This window comes from Oncorhynchus mykiss, chromosome 26 (assembly GCF_057628025.1).
Source record: "Oncorhynchus mykiss isolate SJ-2025 chromosome 26, ASM5762802v1, whole genome shotgun sequence".
In the NCBI taxonomy this organism is placed as follows: Eukaryota; Metazoa; Chordata; class Actinopteri; order Salmoniformes; family Salmonidae; genus Oncorhynchus; species Oncorhynchus mykiss.
In genome coordinates, this window is record NC_143047.1 from 39,362,413 (window position 1) to 39,388,384 (window position 25,972).

Below are 25,972 nucleotides of genomic sequence, written 5' to 3' on the forward strand. Positions count from 1 at the left end.
AGTCCTGCATTCCATCCAACTTTTGGGGGAAAAAACATGCAGGGTGTCACGACTCCCGCTGAAGTTGGCTCCCCTGCCTGTTCGGGCGGTGCTCGGCGGTCGTCGTCACCGGCCTACTAGCCGCCACCGATCCCTTTTTCTGTTTGTTTTGTCTTATTAGTTGCACCTGTGTCTAATTGTGTTTTTCTGATGTGCTTCCTTATTTAAGGCTAGTGAACCCGCCCCTGTTTTGCGCGGTATTGATTTTGTGTTACGTGTTGTTGTCGTTGGGTGTGTTCGTGCTCCGGACCGTGTACCCTGTGTTTTGGGTTGGTCAGTATTTTTCGCGCCCTGTGTTTTGGGCATTGGATTTTGGTGCCATATTAAAGTGCACTTTTCCCTGTGAAACTCTCTGCTCTCTGCGCCTGATTCTACCTCACACACTCAGTCCCTCGTGACACGGGGCTTGACATTAACCTGTTTATCCACTTGTCCTTCGGATAGGGAAGTGACTGAAAATATTGTGGCGTACCATACCGGAAACCACTTTACAAAATAAGGTGCATTATTATTCCCACAATAGTATTACAGAGAATCAGATACATTATGCTACCCTCTGCCTATTGGCTACTCATCTTATTCAAGCCTGTCTCAAAATACAACACTGCCCCTTTAAGACAATAAAAAGCCCTCAAATATGTCTCTCAAAGCACGTTTTATGCTCTTGTAGGAAACATTCACTCCCCCATTTGCTGACTACAAATGATCTATAACTGGGCTAATAACTCACTAACTAGCAAAGGATAGAAACAAAATGTGCACACGTGGATACATGCAGTTCTCCCTTTGATCTCAAAACAAGCACATTTACTCAAGACCGATCATGTTGGAAATACAGTCCAATTCAAAGTAAATGTCACAGATCCATATATGGAAATGGTCTATTTGCATATAGGCCTACTGCAGCTCTTTTTGGTATGCTCACTGGTCTGTGTAGTCTGTCTAGTGTACTGGCTGAGTCATGCAAAATAGAATCCTAGTCCGAAGCGCTCTGCCTACAACAGACACATACAACACATTGCATAGTTCTTCTTGTTTAGGTATGTTGCGTTGAAAGTGGCTAATGCTGCTGTTGATTCGATCACAATTGCCAAAGTAAAGGGAAACGTTGATCGTGTTAACTAACGGAAAACTCTCGAAAGTGAATGAAGTTCAATCTCGTGCTTCTTTCCGTGGGCTGATATTTCTTCTGTGAGGCAGTCTCAGGCTACTGCGCAGGCACGCAGTTTAGAGGGAATATTTCTGAGTACCACTCTAAACATTTTCAAGCATTTTGGTTGCTGCAACATGTTATGGGTATGCTTGTCATTGGCAAGGACTAGGGAGGTTATTTTTATATAAAAAAAGTAACGGAATGGAGCTAAGCACAGACAAAATCCTAGAGGAAAACCTGGCTCAGTCTGCTTTCCACCAGACACTTGGAGACAAATTCAACTTTCAGCAGGACAATAACCTAAAATACAAGGCCAAATATCCACTGGAGTTGTTTACCAAGATGACATTGAATGTTCCCGAGTGGCTTATTTACATTTTTGGCATGAATATCTATGACAAGACTTGAAAATGGCTGTCTAGCAATGATCAACAACCAACTTGACAGAGTTTGAAGAATATTGGGCAAATATTGAACAATCCTGGTGTGAAAAGCTTTTAGAGTCTTACCCAGAGAGACTGACAGTTGTAATCGTTGCCATAGGTGATTGTATTGACTCGGGGTGTTGAAGCTAAACCACACAGTGTTTTATTTTCCATTTAATAACATGTTTTCTATTTTTCTTCCACTTTGAAATTACAGTATTTTGTTTAAATCGTTGACTAAAAAATGACGATTAAGTCCATTCGAGACAGTATGCACATTCGTGAGGCTAGCATCTCCATTGAACACAGGTGGTGGATGTCAACACCCCTCATCGAATATTTTAAAAAGTGTTCAAATAACTATGTATCCACCAATCCAAAGAGGGGAATAGGCCGTTCCGCTCTGTGGACAATGAATCCCATTGTTAGGGCGAAGACACAAGTATCTTGTCATTATATCCAATATCCCCCCCCCCCCCACACACACACACACACACACAAGCGGAACACACGTGGGTGAAAGTTGGGGGAAGGGATTTTTCACGTGGGCGTAGGATCTCGACTGTAGTTTGAGGTTATTGATTCTAGCAGATAAGTTATGGAGAATTTATATCATTAACACATTTCTCACTTAAAGTACATAATACGTGGAGCTTTACCAGAGACGGAAGAGGAAGTGAGACACCCCACTGGCTGTTTTTTTTCTGGTTCAAGGAAAGTCAATTAACTAACTACATCAGACCCAGCTGCTATTGCATTGGTGTCTAAGGAAGACTACACCATTAAAATTAGACTTGAACTGACCATTATTTTCAATGGGAAATGGCCTGAGTGAACTATCTTCATTTATCCACCATATTTGACTTTACTTATGTGATGTGATGTTGTCCCAGTGCTCTTCTGGTCAGGACTTTTGCCTAGTTTGAAGGCTCTCTGTCTTACAAGCCAGCTTCAATGTATCGGCCATTCAGTTTGCTATTTTTGTCAGTTACTTCTATACAATTGTGTGTGTGTTTCACGGTGACGGGCATTGAAGGAGTGTCTCATATCAAAAGGCTGATAAAGTTGAGGCAACACAACAATAGATACAACACATTAGACATATTTTATTCTAGATGTATTAGAGTTGATTTATACCTCATCCACATGGGTTGGACACTGACATTCATGAATAAACAAAAGGGATTTCATTGACAACAAAAAAACATTTGAAAATTATTCATTTGCACATAGAAGCACTAAACACCAATGGTCCGATCCTCATTAGATCATGTAACATTACATGATAGCCCGCCATTTTGTTGAAATCCTGAATAAGTCGTTCTTCAACAGCTCAGAACAGGTGCATGTTGCAGGTGGAGAATAGTTCTATGCATATCCTTTCTTCAAATTCTATTTGTTGTGGTGCAAAGCATGTCAGAAAACCCATTTGTATTTGTCTCGTAGGCTAAACTCCTTTGCCATGTCTCTAGAGGAGCAGGATAATGCCACAATCCTTGTGGGGAATACTGGAAAATCACAATATTACACTTGGTTATGTATAAAAAGATACTTGACTATTTACAAAATTCAAGTTTGTATTTCTACAAAGTAAAAGTGCATCAAAATTATGAATTTATTCCATGTATTTTCCTCCAACGGAGATACTGTATGAGAGGAGAGGGGAAGGAACGTGGGATCTCCAAAACAGAAGGTCTTTTCTTGGGACTTACAAAAAAAACTGTTCTCTGGAAACAAAAGCACCAGAGAGTTTCTTGAATGTTGACAATTGTTGTCCTGGTGTCTTGGAGATGTTCAGTTCACAATACCATTCTCTAAAAGTCACTTGGGTAGAGTCACATCTACTGGCACATGCCGCCAACTTCTTTGTCTTTGTGTTTCTCTCCAGAAGTATGTACTGTACATGTCAGCGCAGTCGGCCATAGTAAGCCAATATTGCCGCCTGCAGTTGGCACAGCACCTTGAGGTTTCTTCTTGTACAGTGTACAGTTATCTCAAAACAAAGCCTACCAAGGTGAATCAAATTTAAGCTGCTTGCCTCAGAATCATTGTCTGACTATAACTGCAGCCTTTTCTAAGTTAGTCATTATTACACCAATAGGAATGGACTCATCAACCAAAATATCTCTCCATCACTCTTCAATGTGGTCAGGAGGAAGGGTGCCATTGCCTAGATACAGGGTAGAGGTCAGAGGTGGGTAACCAGGGGCAGAGTGGGTGGAGGTTAGAGGTGGGTAACCATGGGGAAGGGTGTCTAGATACAGGGTAGAGGTTAGAGGTGGGTAACCAGGGGCAGTGTGGGTGGAGGTTAGAGGTGGGTAACCATGGGGAAGGGTGTCTAGATACAGGGTAGAGGTTAGAGGTGGGTAACCAGGGGCAGTGTGGGTGGAGGTTAGAGGTGGGTAACCAGGGGCAGTGTGGGTGGAGGTTAGAGGTGGGTAACCATGGGGAAGGGTGTCTAGCTAAAGGGTAGAGGTCAGAGGTGGGTAACCAGGGGTAGTGTGGGTGGAGGTTAGAGGTGGGTAACCATGGGGAAGGGTGTCTAGCTAAAGGGTAGAGGTCATATGTGGGTAACCAGGGGGAAAGGTGTCTAGCTAAAGGGTAGAGATCAGAGGTGGGTATGGGTAACCAGGCACCGAGGAGGGTCCAGTAGTCTCAGCAGTACAGTGGAGGGCAGGGCATTATGGTTGGTAGTGCTAACGTCTCATGGGTCATACAGGTACAGTTGGTCATCCAGTGCACTGAGCAGGTCTTGATCTGACGGTCTCATCTTGCAGAGCCTTCTGGACTGTACCGCTGTAGTGTCGGGGGGATGGGACAGTCCCTGAGTGTTGGTTCCCCTGTGTGTGTGTGTGATGGCTGGTCCCTCGCCTGCGTTAGTTACCGCTCCTCTGCCACCTTTCCATTGGTCTCCTGCTCATCCTCTTCTCTCCTCTTCTGCCTCTGGAAGAAGCCAAGCTTGGAGGAGGAGGGAGAAGTGAGATTGAGAGGCATAGATACTTCTAGATCGTTTTCATAGAAACAATCTCAGCTGGCTTCATCAGTGTGGGAAAATACATACAATAATGTACAATCATTCTTTGCCAGAAGAGGGCAGTGTCGTCCACTATTACACTGCAGTTACAACACTGTCTAGACGTCAGTCAGTTAAAATCCTCCTACTGAATTTAGAGAAAGAACCTGAGTGTTCCTGAAATGGCACACTATGCTCACTGTCACTTCTGCAATCCAGGACAGTACAATTACAGGTGCAATCGGGTAATTATCTATCTAGTTTAAACAAACACAAATCCTGTTGCTGTAAACTCACTATCTAGATATGATTATGTCCATGATAAATGTATATTGTGATCATCATGCCGTTGTAATGTTTGTACATGATGAGAGCTCCAGGGTAGTAGGGCAGGGTTTACCTTCCATAGAGCTAGGCTGAGCAGGGACAGCACCAACAACCCTCCCAGCGTGCTCCCAATGATAATCCAGATTGAGATTCTGTAATCCCCTTCTTTCCTAATCTCCAGGATTATCTGTGGAAACAAGCACACAAAACAAGACAAAATGGCACCCCGATCAAATAACAAAAGCTGATCCTAATTCAGTTTACACGTCATAGACTGCAGTAGATACCAGTCTACTATTGGGAATCTTACTACATGTTGCTTTTCTCTACCATTGGAAGACTTTCGAAGGGCAGATTCTAGGGTTTTTAAAAGCAACTGGTGCCTCTAAAGCTCTTGAACACACACATTATATGCAGATCTGTCTTGCGTGAGGCTTTGTGGGTCAGTGTTAACACGGTGTCATCTTGCGTGATGCTTTGTGGGTCAGTGTTAACACGGTGTCATCTTGCGTGATGCTTTGTGGGTCAGTGTTAACACGGTGTCATCTTGCGTGATGCTTTGTGGGTCAGTGTTAACACGGTGTCATCTTGCGTGATGCTTTGTGGGTCAGTGTTAACACGGTGTCATCTTGCGTGATGCTTTGTGGGTCAGTGTTAACACGGTGTCCTCTTGATCACCGGTTTGACTGGAATTCCATCTGACCAACGATGCATTCAAAATAAAATGTTTCCATGCTCTCTTTCCCTGTGGAGTCTCGTCAAAAGCAGAGATGAAGGGAACTGGTTGTGCTTCTAAGAGCGCTGAGTTGAGTGCATAACAACTTTGTGTGACTGGTTGTTGCTTAACTCTAAATATTGGCCTATAGGTGGCAGCAAAGAGCAGTGTATGGGAGAACAGGGCTACACCACATGTGTTGCTGTTGGTCCTTTCGGTCCTTAAGCACCATGCAGTCAATCATGTGTGTTAGAATAACAGCCTTGGCTGTGAGGATTCTGCATAGCTATTAGGAGCTCATTTGTAGAACATGAACTGCAACTATAGAGAAAAGTAGTCTAGTCTCTTGGCCAGGCTGCTGTTGAAAATACAACTTTTCAATCGAATGACTGAATGAATGACTCTATAGAAAAGGTTATGCACTGAAGTGTGTCTTGACTCGGAGTGTTTTGTACTCACATGTCTGACAGGCCTTTCTTCATGAAGAAACATGGGGCTTGAAGGTGGAAGTTCTACTGTTGCACTCGTCACCAGTTCCAGGACTTTGAACCTCAGCTGGTGTTGTAAGAGAGGGTGAATGAACACAACAGGAAGTTGACGTCTCACAGACATGCTCAAGGAGTGTAGGATTTAGCAGTGGAATGGGATATACTCACAGCATGCAAGGCGTCCAACCGCAATGCCCCCCTGATTCTGACTCTGACTTCCTTGTAGGGGTTCAGGTTGACAGTGCATTGGACCGGCAGAGGCAGAGTATTGGACTGGTTCTGAATAGAGGCCAAACACCAGCTTGTTAGTTAAGAATGTTCCATTATTTAGGTAAGCTAGTTGAAATCATATGGTGTGGGTGGGTTACCAGGCGTGAGACTCGAGAGAGGTCTTCTGGGGACGCCCTGCTCTGTGCCACATGTTGAGGGGGTATGCAGCGGGTACCGTCTGTCTAAGGAGAGAGAATTACATCTCCGTTAGAACCGAGACAGTATGAGTACACACTTGGTGGTCTCTCAAAGGAAGCAGACCATTCTAAGTCCTTGGCCAGATTTTCAAGTCCTCTCACTTTGTCAATATGGAAGTCCGATATCTGCAACAGCTGGTTCCCGTTTTTGGTCATCTCTGGAATTTCTATATTCAACTGCAGGTCTCTCACGGGAAAGAAGCCCAGGTTCTGAATCTGGGAGAAATATAGGGCACTAATTCAGTCTTAACTCAAGCAATAAAAAAATAGTTGGGGTATTTTGTAAATGTAATTGCAGTATTTCTACACTGTAAAGACAATTGATTGTTGCGTAGTTGATGTATGATTGTGGCCCAACCCTGTGTGTTGTGACCTTTCATCCTCACCTGGAAGGTGAAGTTGAATGGAGGACCAATATTTCCTGGTATCTCCAGGGAGAGGTCTGCTTTGATTTCACAGCCAGAGGGGTTGGAGTCCCTTTACGAAGAAAGGAAGGTGATACACTCAATCATGTACAGTGGCATGGTAGCCTGGTGGTTAGAGCGTTGGTCTAGTAACCGGAAGGTTGCAAAGTTCAAACCCCTGAGCTGACAAGGTACAAATCTGTCGTTCTGCCCCTGAACAGGCAGTTAACCCACTGTTCCTAGGCTGTCATTGAAAATAAGAATTTGTTCTTAACTGACTTGCCTAGTTAAATAAAGATAAAATATCTGTATACTGTATATCTATGTTTGCCATTGTGTCTGTGCAACACTAAATCAACATTGAATCTGTCAGTTCTAGTGACAAGAGTTTAATGAGTTTATTTAAGGAGAGTGACAGAAGGAGAAGGAACGTTAGAGAGGACATTGTGACAAAGACAAACCTTGTAAATAGGAGGTCAGCCTCGTATTTCAGCGGGTGAAAGATGTCATTGAAATTGTCTTCTAAGGTAACCTCCTCTCCGTCACTGCAGAGAGAAAAAAAATGCATTTCAACTAATCTGGCATGCCAAACTCACATCTCAATGGGACTGCATGCCAAGTGACCCTTGGATGACGAGAACATATTTCAGAGATGTTATAGCTCAGTTTCTATATATCCTGTTTCTCACTGGGTGGATCTGTAGTCTGTGGTTAGTGTGATGAATCAGTTCATTGTTGTAAAACTGATTGAGATTCAGTATCTGCAGGTTTTCACCCTCTTTTCACCCTCACCCTGATTAGTGACTGTTTGACACCACCCTCATCTGTTGATTAGTGACTGTTTGACACCACCCTCACCCTGATTAGTGACTGTTTGACACCACCCTCATCTGTTGATTAGTGACTGTTTGACACCACCCTCATCTGTTGATTAGTGAGGGTTTGACACCACCCTCATCTGTTGATTAGTGAGTGTTGGACACCACCCTCACCCTGATTAGTGACTGTTTGACACCACCCTCATCTGTTGATTAGTGACTGTTTGACACCACCCTCATCTGTTGATTAGTGACTGTTTGACACCACCCTCATCTGTTGATTAGTGAGTGTTGGTCACCACCCTCACCCTGATTAGTGACTGTTTGACACCACCCTCATCTGTTGATTAGTGAGTGTTTGACACCACCCTCATCTGTTGATTAGTGAGTGTTGGACACCACCCTCACCCTGATTAGTGACTGTTTGACACTAGGAAAGTCAGGAGAGCAGAAACTCCTGAGCTAAGAACATTAGCTCATTATCTCACCTGGTCATAACTGTAAAAGATAATATTCATCAGACAAAGTGTTTTAAAAAACAGTTTAATATTTGAAGTGGTTTAGTGCGCCCTCACCTGCTGGCTTCTAGAATGACTCGTACGTGGTCCAGGAACACTGATCGGCTGAACTCAAACTCCAGGCGGAAAGATACCTACGTGGGGGACGACCAGAGAGAGTATTATAGTACCATGATGACAATGTTTCCAGATATTAATTTACTGTAGTCATTCCTCTCACAGGAAATATAATTCCTTTGCGTAATTGTAAATAACTTTGTGGGTCAAAGGTTTTTTCCTTGTGTAATTCTTGGACAGTCTTAACTCAGTTCTGTCAACGTTGCTGATTTGGTCGTTACAGTGCTCGTACTAGTCACATTACCCATGAGTTTTGCCACAACAGAACAGTCAGAACATGCATACAGGTGTGGACACAGAGTAGCGCTGAGCTGAGAGCAGTAGCACTGTGTGAGGGTTCTCCTGGCTATAAACCCTTTCCAAACTGTGCGCTCCCTCAGTCCCCAGCCTCCGACAATAATACATTCCACATTAGGGATTAAAGAGAGAAGCCTGCAATAACCTGGACTAAGTCCTTGGCCCAGGACCCAAGGAGCCTGCAGCCCTGTTGGTACCAAACTAAGAACCAGGGCATTTCCCCTCTGAAGACCAAGCACTGAACATATGTACAATTACTGTACTGCCAACATAGATGGGTTCAATGGAGACACACTGTAGCTACCGTGAGTTTACATATGCCTGATTTCTAAATCAACCCTTAAAATCTAGGAACCTTGTACCTTCATGTAGATGTAAACAGATTGGATATGGACAGTAGGCGAGAGTGGAGTGTTTTACATTCAGCATCACTACGTCAAGAGAAATAATATCTACATATATTTCAGGATGTTATGTATAATAATCAGGGTCGGTAGTCATTTAGGCAGGTTACCTTAGTGTTCTTGGGCACAGGGACTATGGTGGTCTGCTTGAAACATGTTGGTATTACAGACTCGGTCAGGGAGAAAATATCAGTGAAGACACTTGCCAGTTGGTCAGCGAATGCTTTGAGTACACGTCCTGGTAATCCGTCTGGCCCTGCGGCCTTGTGGATGCTGAACTGTTTAAAGGTCTTACTCACATTGGCTGCGGAGAGCGTGATCACACAGTCGTCCAGAACAGCTGATGCTCTCATGCATGTTTCAGTGTTACTTGCCTCGTAGCGAGCATATAAGTTATTTAGCTCGTCTGGTAGGCTCGTGTCACTGGGCAGCTCTTGGCTGTGCTTCCCTTTTTACCCTGTAATAGTTTGCAAGCCCTGCCACATCCGACGAGCATCAGAGCCGGTGTACTACGATTCAATCTTAGTCCTGTATTGCCGCTTTGTCTGTTTGATGGTGTGTCGGAGGGCATAGGATTTCTTATAAGCTTCCGGGTTAGGTTCCCGCTCCTTGAAAGCGGCAGCTCTACCCTTTAGCTCAGTGCGAATGTTGCCTGTAATCCATGGCTTCTGGTTGGGGTATGCACGTACAGTCATGTGGGGACGACGTCCTCGATGCACTTATTGATAAAACCACTGATGTGGTGTACTCCTCAATGCCATCGGTAGAATCCTGGATTATATTCCAGTCTGTGCTAGCAAAACAGTCCTGTAGCTTAGCATCTGCTTCGTCTGACCACTTTTTATAGACTGAGTCACTTGTGCTTCCTGCTTTAATTTTTGCTTGTAAGCAGGAATCAGGAGGATAGAATTATGGTCAGATTTGCCAAATGGAGGGCGAGGGAGACCTTCTCTGTGTGTGGAGTTAAGGTGGTCTAGAATTGTTTCCTCTCTGGTTGCACATTTAACATGCTGACATAAATTAGGTAAAACTGATTTAAGTTCTCCTGCATTAAAGTCCCCATCCACTAGGAGCGCCGCCTCTGGATGAGCGTTTTCCTGTTTGCTTATGGCGGAATACAGCTCGCTGAGTGCGGTTTACGTGCCAGCATCGGTCTGTGGACGTATGTAGACAGCTACGATAAATATAGATAATCTCTCTAGGTAGAGAGAGAGACTCTACCTCAGGCGAGCAAACCTTGAGACTTCCTTAGATATCGTGCACCAGTTGTTTATATATATGCATAGTCCCCCGCCTCGTGTATTACCAGAGGCTGCTGTTCTATCCTGCCGATAGAATGCATAACTGTTTCCTGCTCCAGCAAAATCGCAGTTCAGATGTCCAGAAGCTCTTTTCGGTCATAAGAGACGGTAGCAGCAACATTATGTACAAAACAAGATGTGAACAACGTGAAAAAACAAACAAAATAGCATGGTTGGTTAAGAGCCGATAAGACGGCAGCCCTCCCCTCCGGCACCATCACTACTACATCACCCCTCCGGTGCCATCACTACTCCATCACCCCTCCGGTGCCATCACTACTACGTCACCCCTCCGGTGCCATCACTACTACATCACCCCTCCGGTGCCATCACTACTACATCACCCCTCCGGTGCCATCACTACTACATCACCCCTCCGGTGCCATCACTACTACATCACCCCTCCGGTGCCATCACTACTCCATCACCCCTCCGGTGCCATCACTACTACATCACCCCTCCGGTGCCATCACTACTACATCACCCCTCCGGTGCCATCACTACTACATCACCCCTCCGGTGCCATCACTACTACATCACCCCTCCGGTGCCATCACTACTCCATCACCCCTCCGGTGCCATCACTACTACGTCACCCCTCCGGTGCCATCTCTACTACATCACCCCTCCGGTGCCATCACTACTACATCACCCCTCTGGCGCCATCACTACTACATCACCCCTCCGGTGCCATCACTACTCCATCACCCCTCCGGCGCCATCACTACTACATCACCCCTCCGGTGCCATCACTACTCCATCACCCCTCCGGTGCCATCACTACTACGTCACCCCTCCGGTGCCATCACTACTACGTCACCCCTCCGGTGCCATCTCTACTACGTCACCCCTCCGGTGCCATCACTACTACATCACCCCTCCGGCGCCATCACTACTACATCACCCCTCCGGTGCCATCACTACTCCATCACCCCTCCGGTGCCATCACTACTACATCACCCCTCTGGTGCCATCACTACTACATCACCCCTCCGGTGCCATCACTACTACATCACCCCTCCGGTGCCATCACTACTCCATCACCCCTCCGGTGCCATCACTACTACGTCACCCCTCCGGTGCCATCTCTACTACATCACCCCTCCGGTGCCATCACTACTCCATCACCCCTCCGGCGCCATCACTACTACATGGCCAAGCTTCCTGCCATCCAGGACCTCTATACCAGGCGGTGTCAGAGGAAGGCCCTAAAAATTGTCAAAGACTCCAGCCACCCTAGTCATAGACTGTTCTCCCTGCTACCACACGGCAAGCGGTACCGGAGCGCCAAGTCTAGGTCCAAGAGGCTTCCAAACAGCTTCTCCTCCCAAGCCATAAGACTCCTGAACATCTAGTCAAATGGCTACCCAGACTATTCACATTGCCCCCCCCCCTCCTCCCCTCTCCACACCACCGCCACTCTCTGTTGTCATCTATGTATAGTCACTTTAATTAACTCTACCTACATGTACATACTACCTCAACTAACCGGTGCCCCTGCACATTGACTCTATACCGGCACCCTCCAGTATATATTGTTATTTTTTATTACTGCTCTTTAATTACTTGTTACTTTTATCTCTTATTCTTATCCATATATATATTTTTAACTGCACTGTTGGTTAGGGGCTCGTAAAGTAAGCATTTCACTGTAAGGTCTACCTACACCTGTTGTATTCAGCATTTCACTGTAAGGTCTACCTACACCTGTTGTATTCAGCATTTCACTGTGAGGTCTACCTACACCTGTTGTATTCAGCATTTCACTGTGAGGTCTACCTACACCTGTTGTATTCAGCATTTCACTGTAAGGTCTACCTACACCTGTTGTATTCAGCATTTCACTGTGAGGTCTACCTACACCTGTTGTATTCAGCATTTCACTGTGAGGTCTACCTACACCTGTTGTATTCAGCATTTCACTGTGAGGTCTACTACACCTGTTGTATTCAGCATTTCACTTTGAGGTCTACTACACCTGTTGTATTCAGCATTTCACTGTGAGGTCTACTACACCTGTTGTATTCAGCATTTCACTGTGAGGTCTACTACACCTGTTGTATTCAGCATTTCACTGTGAGGTCTACTACACCTGTTGTATTCAGCATTTCACTGTGAGGTCTACTACACCTGTTGTATTCAGCATTTCACTGTAAGGTCTACCTACACCTGTTGTATTCAGCATTTCACTGTAAGGTCTACCTACACCTGTTGTATTCAGCATTTCACTGTAAGGTCTACCTACACCTGTTGTATTCAGCATTTCACTGTAAGGTCCACACCTGTTGTATTCGGCGGATGTGACTAATAACATTTGATTTGATGTGACAAACAAAATTTGATTTATATTTGTGTTGACACTTAACCTGTCCAGACGGCCAAAACAATCCTTGCAACACTTAGCAGTAAGGACATTCTCGCCACAAAAACAGACACAAACAAGCCTAAATTCCAGCTGTATTTAGTATGCAGTGCATAGTCAGCCCACTAACTGCAATCCTTGGCTCCATTCAAGGAGGGGGAGAGAAGAGGAGGAGAGGCGGGGAGCATTGTTAACTGTCCTCCATCGCATGATGGACCCCTGATTCATTCCGGCTGGGCAGGAAGGAATGCCTAATGAGGCAGCTATCTTCCTGCCTGTATAGAATGCCTCAACTCTGACAGAACACAGATACTGAATGTACACAAACAAGAACCTCTACATTATAACACCCATTTGTTTTACTATCCTTGTGGGGACCAAACAATTGATTGCCATTCAAAATCCTATTTTCCTCTAACTTCTAAATCTAATCTCTAAGTCTAAAATTGTATTTTTCCTTATGATGACCTGGCGAAATATCCCCACTTGTCTGAATTGTTCTTATTTTAATATCCTTGTGAGGACTTGGTAAAACCAAAAACACACACTGTGCTGTAGGCATCAGATATGTCAAAGGAATGTTCATCTTGTCTGCCTGACCAAAATGCTGAGGACTGGGTCAGTTTATGCCAGGTCCTATGGGGGGAGGATATTGACAGTAATAATAACTCTAATGGTTGGCTTCAGCGGCATTGGCTTGGAAGACATCACAGTGAAGCAGTGTGGGTAATGACTGGGGCCAATCAGAGCCCTGACACAGTGGAGTGGTGTGGGTAATGACTGGGGCCAATCAGAGCCCTGACACAGTGGAGTGGTGTGGATAATGACTGGGGCCAATCAGAGCCCTGACACAGTGGAGCGGTGTGGGTAATGACTAGGGCCAATCAGAGCCCTGACACAGTGGAGAATGTAAAACCAGAAAGTGCCTTAGGTACTCTCCTCTGCTCTGGGCCAACTCAAGACACCATAGTAAAGTGTTTCCCAAACTGAGTCCTGGGGACCCCAAGGGGGGCATGTTTAGTTTCTTTCCCTAGCACTGCACAGCTGATGAAAATAATCAACTCATCATTCATCTTTGAATACTTGAATCAGCTGTGTAGTGCTTTGGGGAAAAAACAAATGGGAACACCTTGGGGTCCCCGGGACTGAGTTTGGGAAACCCTGTAATAGCACTATACCGTACTGTACCCATCTGATGCTACTCTCCTCTGTTCTGGGCCAACTCCAGCCACTGTAGCACTATACCGTACTGTACCCATCTGATGCTACTCTCCTCTGTTCTGGGCCAACTCCAGCCACTGTAGCACTATACCGTACTGTACCTATCTGATGCTACTCTCCTCTGTTCTGGGCCAACTCCAGCCACTGTAGCACTATACCGTACTGTACCTATCTGATGTTACTCTGTTCTGGGCCAACTCCAGCCACTGTAGCACTATACCGTACTGTACCTATCTGATGTTACTCTGTTCTGGGCCAACTCCAGCCACTGTAGAGCTATACCGTACGATACCCACTCTCTACAGGGAACACTGCTGGTTTCACTGGGCTGGCCTCTGCTCTCTACAGGGAACACTGCTGGTTTCACTGGGCTGGCCTCTGCCCTCAACAGGGAACACTGCTGGTTTCACTGGGCTAGCCTCTACAGGGAACACTGCTGGTTTCACTGGGCTGGCCTCTACAGGGAACACTGCTGGTTTCACTGGGCTGGCCTCTACAGGGAACACTGCTGGTTTCACTGGGCTGGCCTCTGCTCTCTACAGGGAACACTGTTGGTTTCACTGGGCTGGCCTCTGCTCTCTACAGGGAACACTGTTGGTTTCAATGGGCTGGCTTTGCAGCTAGGGTGGTTTACTGGGAGTCTTAACTCAGTACCACACTTTAAAGAGACCCAACCAGAACAGAAAACATCTGGCTTGTGACTCTGTCTGGCTCCCATTCAAACACAATGACTGTGGGTGATTAATTAATTTCATTTTTTTTAAGGGTCCCCCAACATGGCCCCAGATCAGATCCCTCAGAAGGGTCCCCCAACATGGCCCCAGATCAGATCCCTCAGAAGGGTCCCCAACGTGGCCCCAGATCAGATCCCTCAGAAGGGTCCCCCAACATGGCCCCAGATCAGATCCCTCAGAAGGGTCCCCAACGTGGCCCCAGATCAGATCCCTCAGAAGGGTCCCCAACGCGGTCCCAGATCAGATCCCTCAGAAGGCTCCCCCAACGTGGCCCCAGATCAGATCCCTCAGAAGGGTCCCCAACGTGGCCCCAGATCAGATCCCTCAGAAGGGTCCCCAACGTGGCCCCAGATCAGATCCCTCAGAAGGCTCCCCCAACATGGCCCCAGATCAGATCCCTCAGAAGGGTTTTTGTTGGAGAGAATATGAAGCAAATAATCCTGCGGTAATTCTGTTGTCAAGGAGATTACCGTTATTTGCGCTAATGACTTGGTGGGGTAATGTGGTGGGAGGATTGGGGAGTGGATGAAACGGTTGGTTAACTGAGACCACTACTTGCTCGCTGTGTGTGTGTGACCTTTATTTATATATGCATTTGATTATCCAGATATTTCATTGGAACAGAATACATCTCCATTTGAAGTGTCTTTCTGTGCTACTAGAAATAAAGCAATTACTGTTGAGTTACTGTTACTGTTGAGTTACTGTTACTGTTGAGTTACTGTTACTGTTGAGTTACTGTTACTGTTGAGTTACTGTTACTGTTGGTGTTGAGTTACTGTTGGTGTTGAGTTACTGTTACTGTTGAGTTACTGTTACTGTTGAGTTACTGTTACTGTTGAGTTACTGTTACTGTTGAGTTACTGTTACTGTTGAGTTACTGTTACTGTTGAGTTACTGTTACTGTTACTGTTACTGTTGACTTACTGTTACTGTTGAGTTACTGTTACTGTTGAGTTACTGTTACTGTTACTGTTACTGTTGAGTTACTGTTACTGTTGGTGTTGAGTTACTGTTACTGTTGAGTTACTGTTACTGTTGAGTTACTGTTACTGTTGAGTTACTGTTACTGTTACTGTTGAGTTACTGTTACTGTTGAGTTACTGTTACTGTTGAGTTACTGTTACTGTTACTGTTACTGTTGAGTTACTGTTACTGTTGAGTTACTGTTACTGTTGAGTTACTGTTACTGTTGAGTTACTGTTACTGTTACTGTTACTGTTGAGTTACTGTTACTGTTGAGTTACTGTTACTGTTGAGTTACTGTTACTGTTACTGTTACTGTTGAGTTACTGTTACTGTTGAGTTACTGTTACTGTTGAGTTACTGTTACTGTTACTGTTACTGTTGAGTTACTGTTACTGTTGGTGTTGAGTTACTGTTACTGTTGAGTTACTGTTACTGTTGAGTTACTGTTACTGTTGAGTTACTGTTACTGTTACTGTTGAGTTACTGTTACTGTTGGTGTTGAGTTACTGTTACTGTTGGTGACTCCAGGTTACTGAATGCCTGAATGTGTTCTAATGTTCTCTGGCATGCCACGGGGTTCTATTTCTGGATACCAGACTATAAAAAGCTATAAAGAGATGATCAAATAATTGATTTTTTTTAACCAAACTCCTATGTTCAGTGCTTAGGGGCATAGACACATGTTAAGTGTGGATACTTGTTTGTACAGGGCTGTTCGGATGAGATATGTATATATTTGTGATTTTGGTGTATGTAGTTGATTGTATAAAGGGCAATAATGCATTTTGTTATGATATTTTGTTGTGATGGTGTTTGATAAGCCCAGGAGAACTGTTGCACCATAATATTGACAATATTAAAGTGGTGGAGATGGTTACCAGATTGGTGTGCGGAGGGCACACTGCTGACAGCCCTCTTGACGGGAGTTGGGGCAGGAAGGACACTCTTCCGTAACTCTTAGATGGTTGGGTTGGATACGTGGGTGACTTGATTGTAAAATGTCCAGGATCAACCCCATATAGATTAACCATGGTGCACCTTGATCAACTCTGTGGTTGCAAACGGTCTGTATTACTTTACTATGGTCTTTAATGGTCCACTGTTTTGGTTTACTGTTCTGGTAAGCACTGTTATGGTCTATGGTCTCCTATTCTGATCCATGATATGCTACAGTACTCCACTAAGTTGTGGTACCCTGTGGTCATGAACGGTCTGGTATGGTGCATTGTGGTGAACTGTGTCTCAGTGTGGTCTACCTTGAATGCCTGTGTCATTAAAGGGACTCTCACTCACCTGCGTCTTGGCTCTCATGAAGGGAGCGCTGACGTTGCAGGTCTTCTCATGCCTCTGTCTGTCCTCACTGCGACACTCTATCTTGATATCCGAGTTGTCCTGAGATGGAAACAGAGATAAAACACACTGAGACAATCTCCTACATAAGACAAGCCTGAATTCCCTCAGGAATAATTATATTCTATATGGCTAGAACAGGTGCAGTAGTACTCCATACTGTATTTGAGGAAAGCTTGTTATTCAATAGACAGACTGTACTAGTCTAAAGGTGACTGGCCAAATCATCTTCACACTGACTTCTGTGAGCAGTCAACCAAGCACTGTTTCTGTGACTCTGCGCTACTGGTGTACTGTTGTCTGCAGTACTGGTGTACTGTTGTCTGCAGTACTGGTATACTAGTATCTGCAGTACTGGTGTACTGGTGTCTGCAGTACTGGTGTACTGGTGTCTGGTGTACTGGTGTCTGGTGTACTGGTATCTGCAGTACTGGTGTACTGGTGTCTGCAGTACTGGTATACTGGTGTCTGCAGTACTGGTATACTGGTATCTACAGTACTGGTGTACTGGTGTCTGCAGTACTGGTATACTGGTGTCTGCAGTACTGGTGTACTGGTGTCTGCAGTACTGGTGTCTGCAGTACTGGTGTACTGGTGTCTGCAGTACTGGTGTCTGCAGTACTGGTGTACTGGTGTCTGCAGTACTGGTGTCTGCAGTACTGGTATACTGGTGTCTGCAGTACTGGTATACTGGTGTCTGCAGTACTGGTATACTGGTGTCTGCAGTACTGGTATACTGGTATCTGTGGTACTGGTGTACTGGTGTCTGCAGTACTGGTATACTGGTATCTGCGGTACTGGTGTACTGGTGTCTGCAGTACTGGTATACTGGTATCTGCGGTACTGGTGTACTGGTGTCTGCAGTACTGGTATACTGGTGTCTGATGTACTGGTGTCTGCAGTACTGGTGTACTGGTATCTGCAGTACTGGTATACTGGTGTCTGATGTACTGGTATACTGGTATCTGCGGTACTGGTGTACTGGTGTCTGCAGTACTGGTATACTGGTGTCTGATGTACTGGTGTCTGCAGTACTGGTATACTGGTGTCTGCAGTACTGGTATACTGGTGTCTGCAGTACTGGTATACTGGTATCTGCGGTACTGGTGTACTGGTATCTGCAGTACTGGTATACTGGTATCTGCGGTACTGGTATACTGGTATCTGCGGTACTGGTATACTGGTGTCTGCGGTACTGGTATACTGGTGTCTGCAATACTGGTATTCTGGTGTACTGTTGTCTGCAGTACTGCCATTTATTGGACTGTATTGTTACTATAGTCTTTGGGTCCTGGAGTAGTGGTCTTTAAAATCCAATGTACTGTGAATCATCACCTTGACTATGAGACTAGAGAATCGTAGGTTAGGAGTGTAGGTGATGTTGAGGCGGGCTCCGTAGGCGTTTTCTCCTCTGTTCTCCAGACGAACGTCCACCACCATCCTCCTCCTCGATCCCTCCATCACTCGCTCTGACCCCTCCGCCCCTCCTTCGGACAGACGTCGACACATCGCACCCCTGGAGTGGACTGCATTCCCACAGAACTGCCTGTGGGGGGAGGGGGGGAAATCAATCAATTCTGATCTGTGTGTGTGTGGTGTGTGGTGTGTGGTGTGTGGTGTGTGTGCGCTCACCTCCAAGACAGCAGGTCAGTTGTACTCTGTAAGGACAGGCCTGGTATACAGCGGTCGTCCTCATCACAGCCATTCCAGAAGGGAAGCTAGTAGAGCGGGAGATACTCAGTTACAATCCATATGATAGTACGGCTATGCCAAGAGGTCTGGACCTTTATGGTACAGCGACTACTATGCTTGCCCTGCAATCCATAGTGTCACTGGTTCAAGCCCCTGGAGGTTCCCCTTAATCGCTACAATACCACTCATAAAGCTGTAGACTAAGAGCTAAACAAGGAGACGACTGGTTAGTGGTCAGGTCAAGCAGTCATGTGACCCGCTCAAAGCGCTTCCTTCCTTCGTCGCTTCCTTGAAGTGATCACTGAATTGATATGATTGGACAGATGAACGGAAGGTTCCAGCAAATATTGTTTTTTTTACCTGTCCAGACATTTCTAATCAGTGATTACATAAGAAGTGATGATTGTCAGTGGTCAGATGTTTGCATCTCACCTCAGTCCTGAAGGTGGTGGGCCAGGTGTCGTCCAGCGCAGGGCCCTGGTCGGGATCCTGCAGTGCCACTGCCACAGTGAACACGATGGGCCTCACGTAGTCCGTGGTCTCCTGGATCAACAACACGTGGGGAGGATTAGCATTATTACAACTGTATGATAGGATAGAATAGGAAACATTATAATGATAGGATAGGAAACGTTATAATGTTAGGATAGAATAGGAAACGTTATAATGATAGGATAGGAAATGTTGTAATGTTAGGATAGAATAGGAAACTTTATAATGATAGGATAGAATAGGAAACTTTATAATGATAGGATAAAATAGGAAACATAATGATAGGATAGAATAGGAAATGTTATAATGATAGAATAGGAAATGTTATAATGATAGGATAGAATAGGAAACATAATGATAGGATAGAATAGGAAACATAATGATAGGATAGAATAGGAAATGTTATAATGATAGGATAGAATAGGAAATGTTATAATGATAGGATAGAATAGGAAACTTTATAATGATAGGATAGAATAGGAAACATAATGATAGGATAGAATAGGAAACTTTATAATGATAGGATAGAATAGGAACCGTTATAATGATAGGATAGAATAGGAAACATAATGATAGAATAGAATAGGAAACATAATGATAGGATAGAATAGGAAACATAATGATAGGATAGAATAGGAAACATAATGATAGGATAGAATAGGAAACGTTATAATGATAGGATAGAATAGGAAACATTATAATGATAGGATAGAATAGGAAACGTTATAATGATAGGATAGAATAGGAAACTTTATAATGATAGGATAGAATAGGAAACTTTATAATGATAGGATAGAATAGGACACTTTATAATGATAGGATAGGAAACTTTATAATGATAGGATAGAATAGGAAACTTTATAATGATAGGATAGAATAGGAAACGTTATAATGATAGGATAGAATAGGAAACATAATGATAGGATAGAATAGGAAATGTTATAATGATAGGATAGAATAGGAAACTTTATAATGATAGGATAGAATAGGAAACTTTATAATTATAGGATAGAATAGGAAACTTTATAATGATAGGATAGAATAGGAAACTTTATAATGATAGGACAGAATGGGAAACATAATGATAGGATAGAATAGGAAACATAATGATAGGATAGAATAGGAAACATTATAATGATAGGATATAATAGGAAATGTTATAATGATAGGATAGAATAGGAAATGTTATAATGATAGAATAGGAAACTTTATAATGATAGGATAGAATAGGAAACATAATGATAGGATATAATAGGAAACGTTATAATGATAGGATAGAATAGGAAACATAATGATAGGATAGAATAGGAAATGTTATAATGATAGGATAGAATAGGAAATGTTATAGTGATAGGATAGAATAGGAAACATAATGATAGGATAGGATAGGAAACTTTATAATGATAGGATAGAATAGGACACTTTATAATGATAGGATAGGAAACTTTATAATGATAGGATAGAATAGGAAACTTTATAATGATAGGATAGAATAGGAAACTTTATAATGATAGGATAGAATAGGAAACGTTATAATGATAGGATAGAATAGGAAACATAATGATAGGTTAGAATAGGAAACGTTATAATGATGGGTTAGAATAGGAAACATAATGATAGGATAGAATAGGAAACATAATGACAGGATAGAATAGGAAACATAATGATAGGATATAATAGGAAACATAATGATAGGATAGAATAGGAAACATAATGATAGGATAGAATAGGAAACATAATGATAGGATAGAATAGGGAACTTTATAATGATAGGATAGAATAGGAAACATAACGATAGGATAGAATAGGAAATGGTATAATGATAGGATAGAATAGGAAACATAATGATAGGATAGGAAACATAATGATATGATAGAATAGGAAACGTTATAATGATAGGATAGAATAGGAAACATAATGATAGAATAGAATAGGAAACATAATGATAGGATAGAATAGGAAACATAATGATAGGTTAGAATTGGAAACATAATGATAGGATAGGAAACATAATGATAGGATAGAATAGGAAACATAATGATAGGATAGAATAGGAAACATAATGTTAGAATAGGAAACATAATGATAGGACAGAATAGGAAACGTTACAATGATAGGAATAAACCAGAGGCATGTATTTAGATTGTCAGGACATTGAGGTTTCTGCATTATAAATTGACCATGTTACCCCCCCATTAACATTACATAGGGGAATATTTCAATATTGCTATGCTGAATGTCTGAATGTCTAGAATTATAATATTTACAATTATAAAAGTTGTCCCAATTATCTAAATACATGGCTCTGGATAATACCATCTCAAGTCTCTATCTTACCTTCTGATTGGCTGTATGTAAATGTGGTCATATTGCTTCCACCTATCCAATAATCTCAGATCTCCCGGATAAGTTAGAGTCTATATGTTGATTTGGAATTCAGCTAGAGTTCAGTCAGTGCTCACCATGACATGGAAGTAGATGTGTTGACAGGTCTCCTCTCCAGAAAGCAGGGTCAGGTTTTGAAACAGCAGTTTATCAGGGTCGTCCATTATGGCTCTGGGGTTGAATCGGCGCTCCCCAATGGTGGTGTTGTAAGTGATAGCTAGAGAGATGAAGAAAGAGGGAGCATAAATGTTGGAAACATGTTCTATACATCAATACTTTATTCTCTATAAAGTAATGACCAGAAGCAGCACAGATTACATTACAAAAAAGAAACTTGGACAAAATACAAGAGCCACCTTCAAGGAACTGAAACAACGTCTCAGTCGAGGACAGTTGAATGAGTGACTACTGCGGAGTTGAGAGAGTTGACTAGACCTCTTGAGCCATATGGCTTTGGAAGTGATTCATTTCCAACCCACACTGTTTAAGAGGCACGTTATTTATTACACTGCTTTAATAGCTTGGGGAAAATACCATAAAATGCAGAGCTCATGCACATTACTCTACTGAGCATGCCAACTGGAGAGTACACTGGTCTCCCATACCTCATACCTACTCTCTCCATTATACCATGGCATTGTTGAATGCTCCTTTCTGATTGGCTTGAAAGGCATTCTAGTGTGTGCATTATTTCCCTATAACGTATGGTATATTTGCACGGTAGAATTCAATGGCTATAGTTCATTCTTACATGTTCTATATTTGAGCTGCTTTTTAAAAGCAAAAGTTCAATTGAAAACATTGGCATTGTTGAATTCCATTTTCATAATGGCAAGCTAGAACTGATGGTTTGGTTAGCTAAACTAGCAAGTGTGATTGTTTGGTTACCACAGCAACTACTGTATCTATTAAAGTTGATAGCTACTTCAGTGGATGTTGAACACATGCTCTTTCCATTTCCATCAGATGCTGCTTAAAGTTGAAAGCATGTTACCTTAAGCACATTTGGAGATATCTCTTTTCTCAAAGTTTAGTCTTCCTTGTACAGTTGACAACAACAGACTTGCAGCCCCAGCAGCAGCAGCAGCACATCTGACAGATGTTACTAGACCAGACATGATGATGAGGGGAAATCAAATCAATGTGTTCCCACTGTTCAGTGTCCCCTAAATGACCAACCGTCCCGGCGGAGGACAAGATAACTTTCTGAGCCTTCTTCCTATTAGTTTGGCCCATCTAACATATTTGACAAAGATGGCGGGAGGTTGGGAGGTTAACCAGAAACATCCACGCCTCAATGCCTCCTTAGCCTGCCTCCTTAGCCTGCCTCCTTAGCCTGCCTCCTTAGCCTGCCTCCTATAATCCCACACAAGGGGGAAAACTTGAGCCAACAGGCCTCAACCTTTAAAACAAATTGTGACCAGAGATACCTTGTGTCAGAGCACGGGTGGGTCACTGTCGGTGATTCAACACCTCAGAGCCACGGCAACCGAAACGGTCTCCGGGGAGATTCAGAAGTGTGGGGTAGCCATGTCGGGTTATCCGCGGCTTGACAACCATCAGCCTGATTATATTGCCACCATAGAAATTCAATGAGTAGAGTGGACAGAATGCATACTATTCGGAGGGCAATTTACACACAGTATGCTAGGCTAATTAACAGTGGACAGAATGCATACTATTCGGAGGGCAATTTGCATACAGTATGCTAGGCTACTTAACAGTGGTCAGAATGCATACTATTCGGAGGGCAATTAAATACAGTATGCTAGGCTAATTAACAGTGGACAGAATGCATACTATTCGGAGGGCAATTAAATACAGTATGCTAGGCTAATTAACAGTGGACAGAATGCATACTATTCGGAGGGCAATTAAATACAGTATGCTAGGCTAATTAACAGTGGACAGAATGCATACTATTCGGAGAGCAATTTACATACAGTATGCTAGGCTACTTAACAGTCAGAGGCTAGGATGATCCAGATCAGTTCTCATCAGATGTAGCAGTTGGCATAGCATGTCCGTAACCGCTCTGTAGCCTGCAGCGTATGTGTTTGGCACATAGAATGATATCCTAAACTGTCACTGATAGCGAGGAAACATTTTCCTGTGGCTCTGCTCCGGGGCAAGAAGCCATCACCCTTTCACTTAGTGAGCCAACAACAGAGCGGTCTGACTGACTCAACAACAACCAAACAGAGACATTGAGCAATACACGTTTGGATCTCTGAACTGCATTACTTCTAGTGAAGAATAGATCCTTAGCCAATGTGTAGCAGGCTTGGAAAGGCTAAGCTTTGCTCTAAACATAGAACAGTCTTGGAAAGCTTTGCTCTAAACATTAAACAGTCTTGGAAAGGCTAAGCTTTGCTTCAAACAGAACAGTAGGAGATCAACAGTAGAGTTAATCAAGATGTCAGTTTTGCCTGAAAGACAATGAGGTCCTCTGCTGACTGTACAGTGAACGAACAACAGTGAATAAACTTCTTCCTGAATATAAACAAGGCTTTGTGGCTCCACTGGGATATTACATCCATTAAGATGAATCCAGTTTTATTTGTTTAGTTCTCATCCCCATAAAAGCAGTAAGCAGTGGGCGGCTTAAACAGAACCCATATTATGAGAAGTGCAGAGAAAGAGTTCAGCAACATCAGCAATATCTCAAGGTAGTTGGAGTCAATCTGACATCTTTTGCACTGAAGTTATAATCAGTAGAAGGATGCAGGCTACATTATAGTCTATGACGTGACTCACTGAAGTTATAATCAGTAGAAGGATGCAGGCTACATTATAGTCTATGACGTGACTCACTGAAGTTATAATCAGTAGAAGGATGCAGGCTACATTATAGTCTATGACATGACTCACTGAAGTTATAATCAGTAGAAGGATGCAGGCTACATTATAGTCTATGACGTGACTCACTGAAGTTATAATCAGTAGAAGGATGCAGGCTACATTATAGTCTATGACGTGACTCACTGAAGTTATAATCAGTAGAAGGATGCAGGCTACATTATAGTCTATAACGTGACTCACTGAAGTTATAATCAGTATAAGGATGGATGCTACATTATAGTCTATAAAGTGACTCACTGAAGTTATAATCAGTAGAAGGATGCAGGCTACATTATAGTCTATGACGTGACTCACTGAAGTTATAATCAGTAGAAGGATGCAGGCTACATTATAGTCTATGACGTGACTCACTGAAGTTATAATCAGTAGAAGGATGCAGGCTACATTATAGTCTATGACGTGACTCACTGAAGTTATAATCAGTAGAAGGATGCAGGCTACATTATAGTCTATGACGTGACTCACTGAAGTTATAATCAGTAGAAGGATGCAGGCTACATTATAGTCTATGACATGACTCACTGAAGTTATAATCAGTAGAAGGATGCAGACTACATTATAGTCTATAACGTGACTCACTGAAGTTATAATCAGTAGAAGGATGCAGGCTACATTATAGTCTATGACGTGACTCACTGAAGTTATAATCAGTAGAAGGATGCAGGCTACATTATAGTCTATGACGTGACTCACTGAAGTTATAATCAGTAGAAGGATGCAGGCTACATTATAGTCTATGACGTGACTCACTGAAGTTATAATCAGTAGAAGGATGCAGGCTACATTATAGTCTATGACGTGACTCACTGAAGTTATAATCAGTAGAAGGATGCAGGCTACATTATAGTCTATGACGTGACTCACTGAAGTTATAATCAGTAGAAGGATGCAGGCTACATTATAGTCTATGACGTGACTCACTGAAGTTATAATCAGTAGAAGGATGCAGGCTACATTATAGTCTATGACGTGACTCACTGAAGTTATAATCAGTAGAAGGATGCAGGCTACATTATAGTCTATGACGTGACTCACTGAAGTTATAATCAGTAGAAGGATGCAGGCTACATTATAGTCTATGACGTGACTCACTGAAGTTATAATCAGTAGAAGGATGCAGGCTACATTATAGTCTATGACGTGACTTAATTGGTCACTTTTGACACTCACCCACTTCCTGTGTAGGAGGTATGGCTGTCCGGGCGGTGACGTTTAGACACACTATGGCTGACATGCAGGTCACGTCCTTGCCTCCCCTCTCACAGTCCTTCACAAAGACGTTGATCTTGCTGGGTTCAAACCTGATGTTGGCGTGAATTCGGACGACACTGCGAGACCTGCAGATGAACCATACACAGTGTTATGATCATACATGTGGTTATTATATGCTCTGCATACATACAGTACCATAGAAACAGT

At 43.3% G+C, this 25,972-nt stretch overlaps 1 protein-coding gene and 1 long non-coding RNA gene across 3 annotated transcripts in view; one reads left to right on the plus strand and one right to left on the minus strand.

Annotated features, from left to right (window-relative positions):
* LOC110511871 (uncharacterized) overlaps positions 1 to 25,972 on the plus strand; it is a 40,724-nt gene that overhangs the window by 5,664 nt on the left and 9,088 nt on the right. The gene's annotated exons all lie outside the window — the stretch shown is intronic.
* The window catches only part of LOC110520392 (integrin alpha-11), a 98,922-nt gene continuing 75,653 nt past the window's right edge, over positions 2,704 to 25,972 (minus strand). For both annotated transcript variants that reach the window (XM_036963840.2, XM_036963841.2), the window contains exons 15-29: positions 25,724 to 25,890; positions 21,769 to 21,908; positions 19,247 to 19,357; positions 18,755 to 18,840; positions 18,458 to 18,668; positions 17,066 to 17,164; positions 8,425 to 8,501; positions 7,493 to 7,576; positions 7,014 to 7,104; positions 6,730 to 6,843; positions 6,529 to 6,612; positions 6,329 to 6,439; positions 6,132 to 6,227; positions 5,031 to 5,144; positions 2,704 to 4,575 (exon numbers count right to left, since the gene is read on the minus strand). In XM_036963840.2, coding sequence (XP_036819735.1) covers positions 4,498 to 4,575; positions 5,031 to 5,144; positions 6,132 to 6,227; positions 6,329 to 6,439; positions 6,529 to 6,612; positions 6,730 to 6,843; positions 7,014 to 7,104; positions 7,493 to 7,576; positions 8,425 to 8,501; positions 17,066 to 17,164; positions 18,458 to 18,668; positions 18,755 to 18,840; positions 19,247 to 19,357; positions 21,769 to 21,908; positions 25,724 to 25,890 — 1,663 coding nt within the window. In that variant the 3' untranslated portion in view covers positions 2,704 to 4,497. The remainder of the gene's footprint in view (positions 4,576 to 5,030; positions 5,145 to 6,131; positions 6,228 to 6,328; positions 6,440 to 6,528; positions 6,613 to 6,729; positions 6,844 to 7,013; positions 7,105 to 7,492; positions 7,577 to 8,424; positions 8,502 to 17,065; positions 17,165 to 18,457; positions 18,669 to 18,754; positions 18,841 to 19,246; positions 19,358 to 21,768; positions 21,909 to 25,723; positions 25,891 to 25,972) is intronic.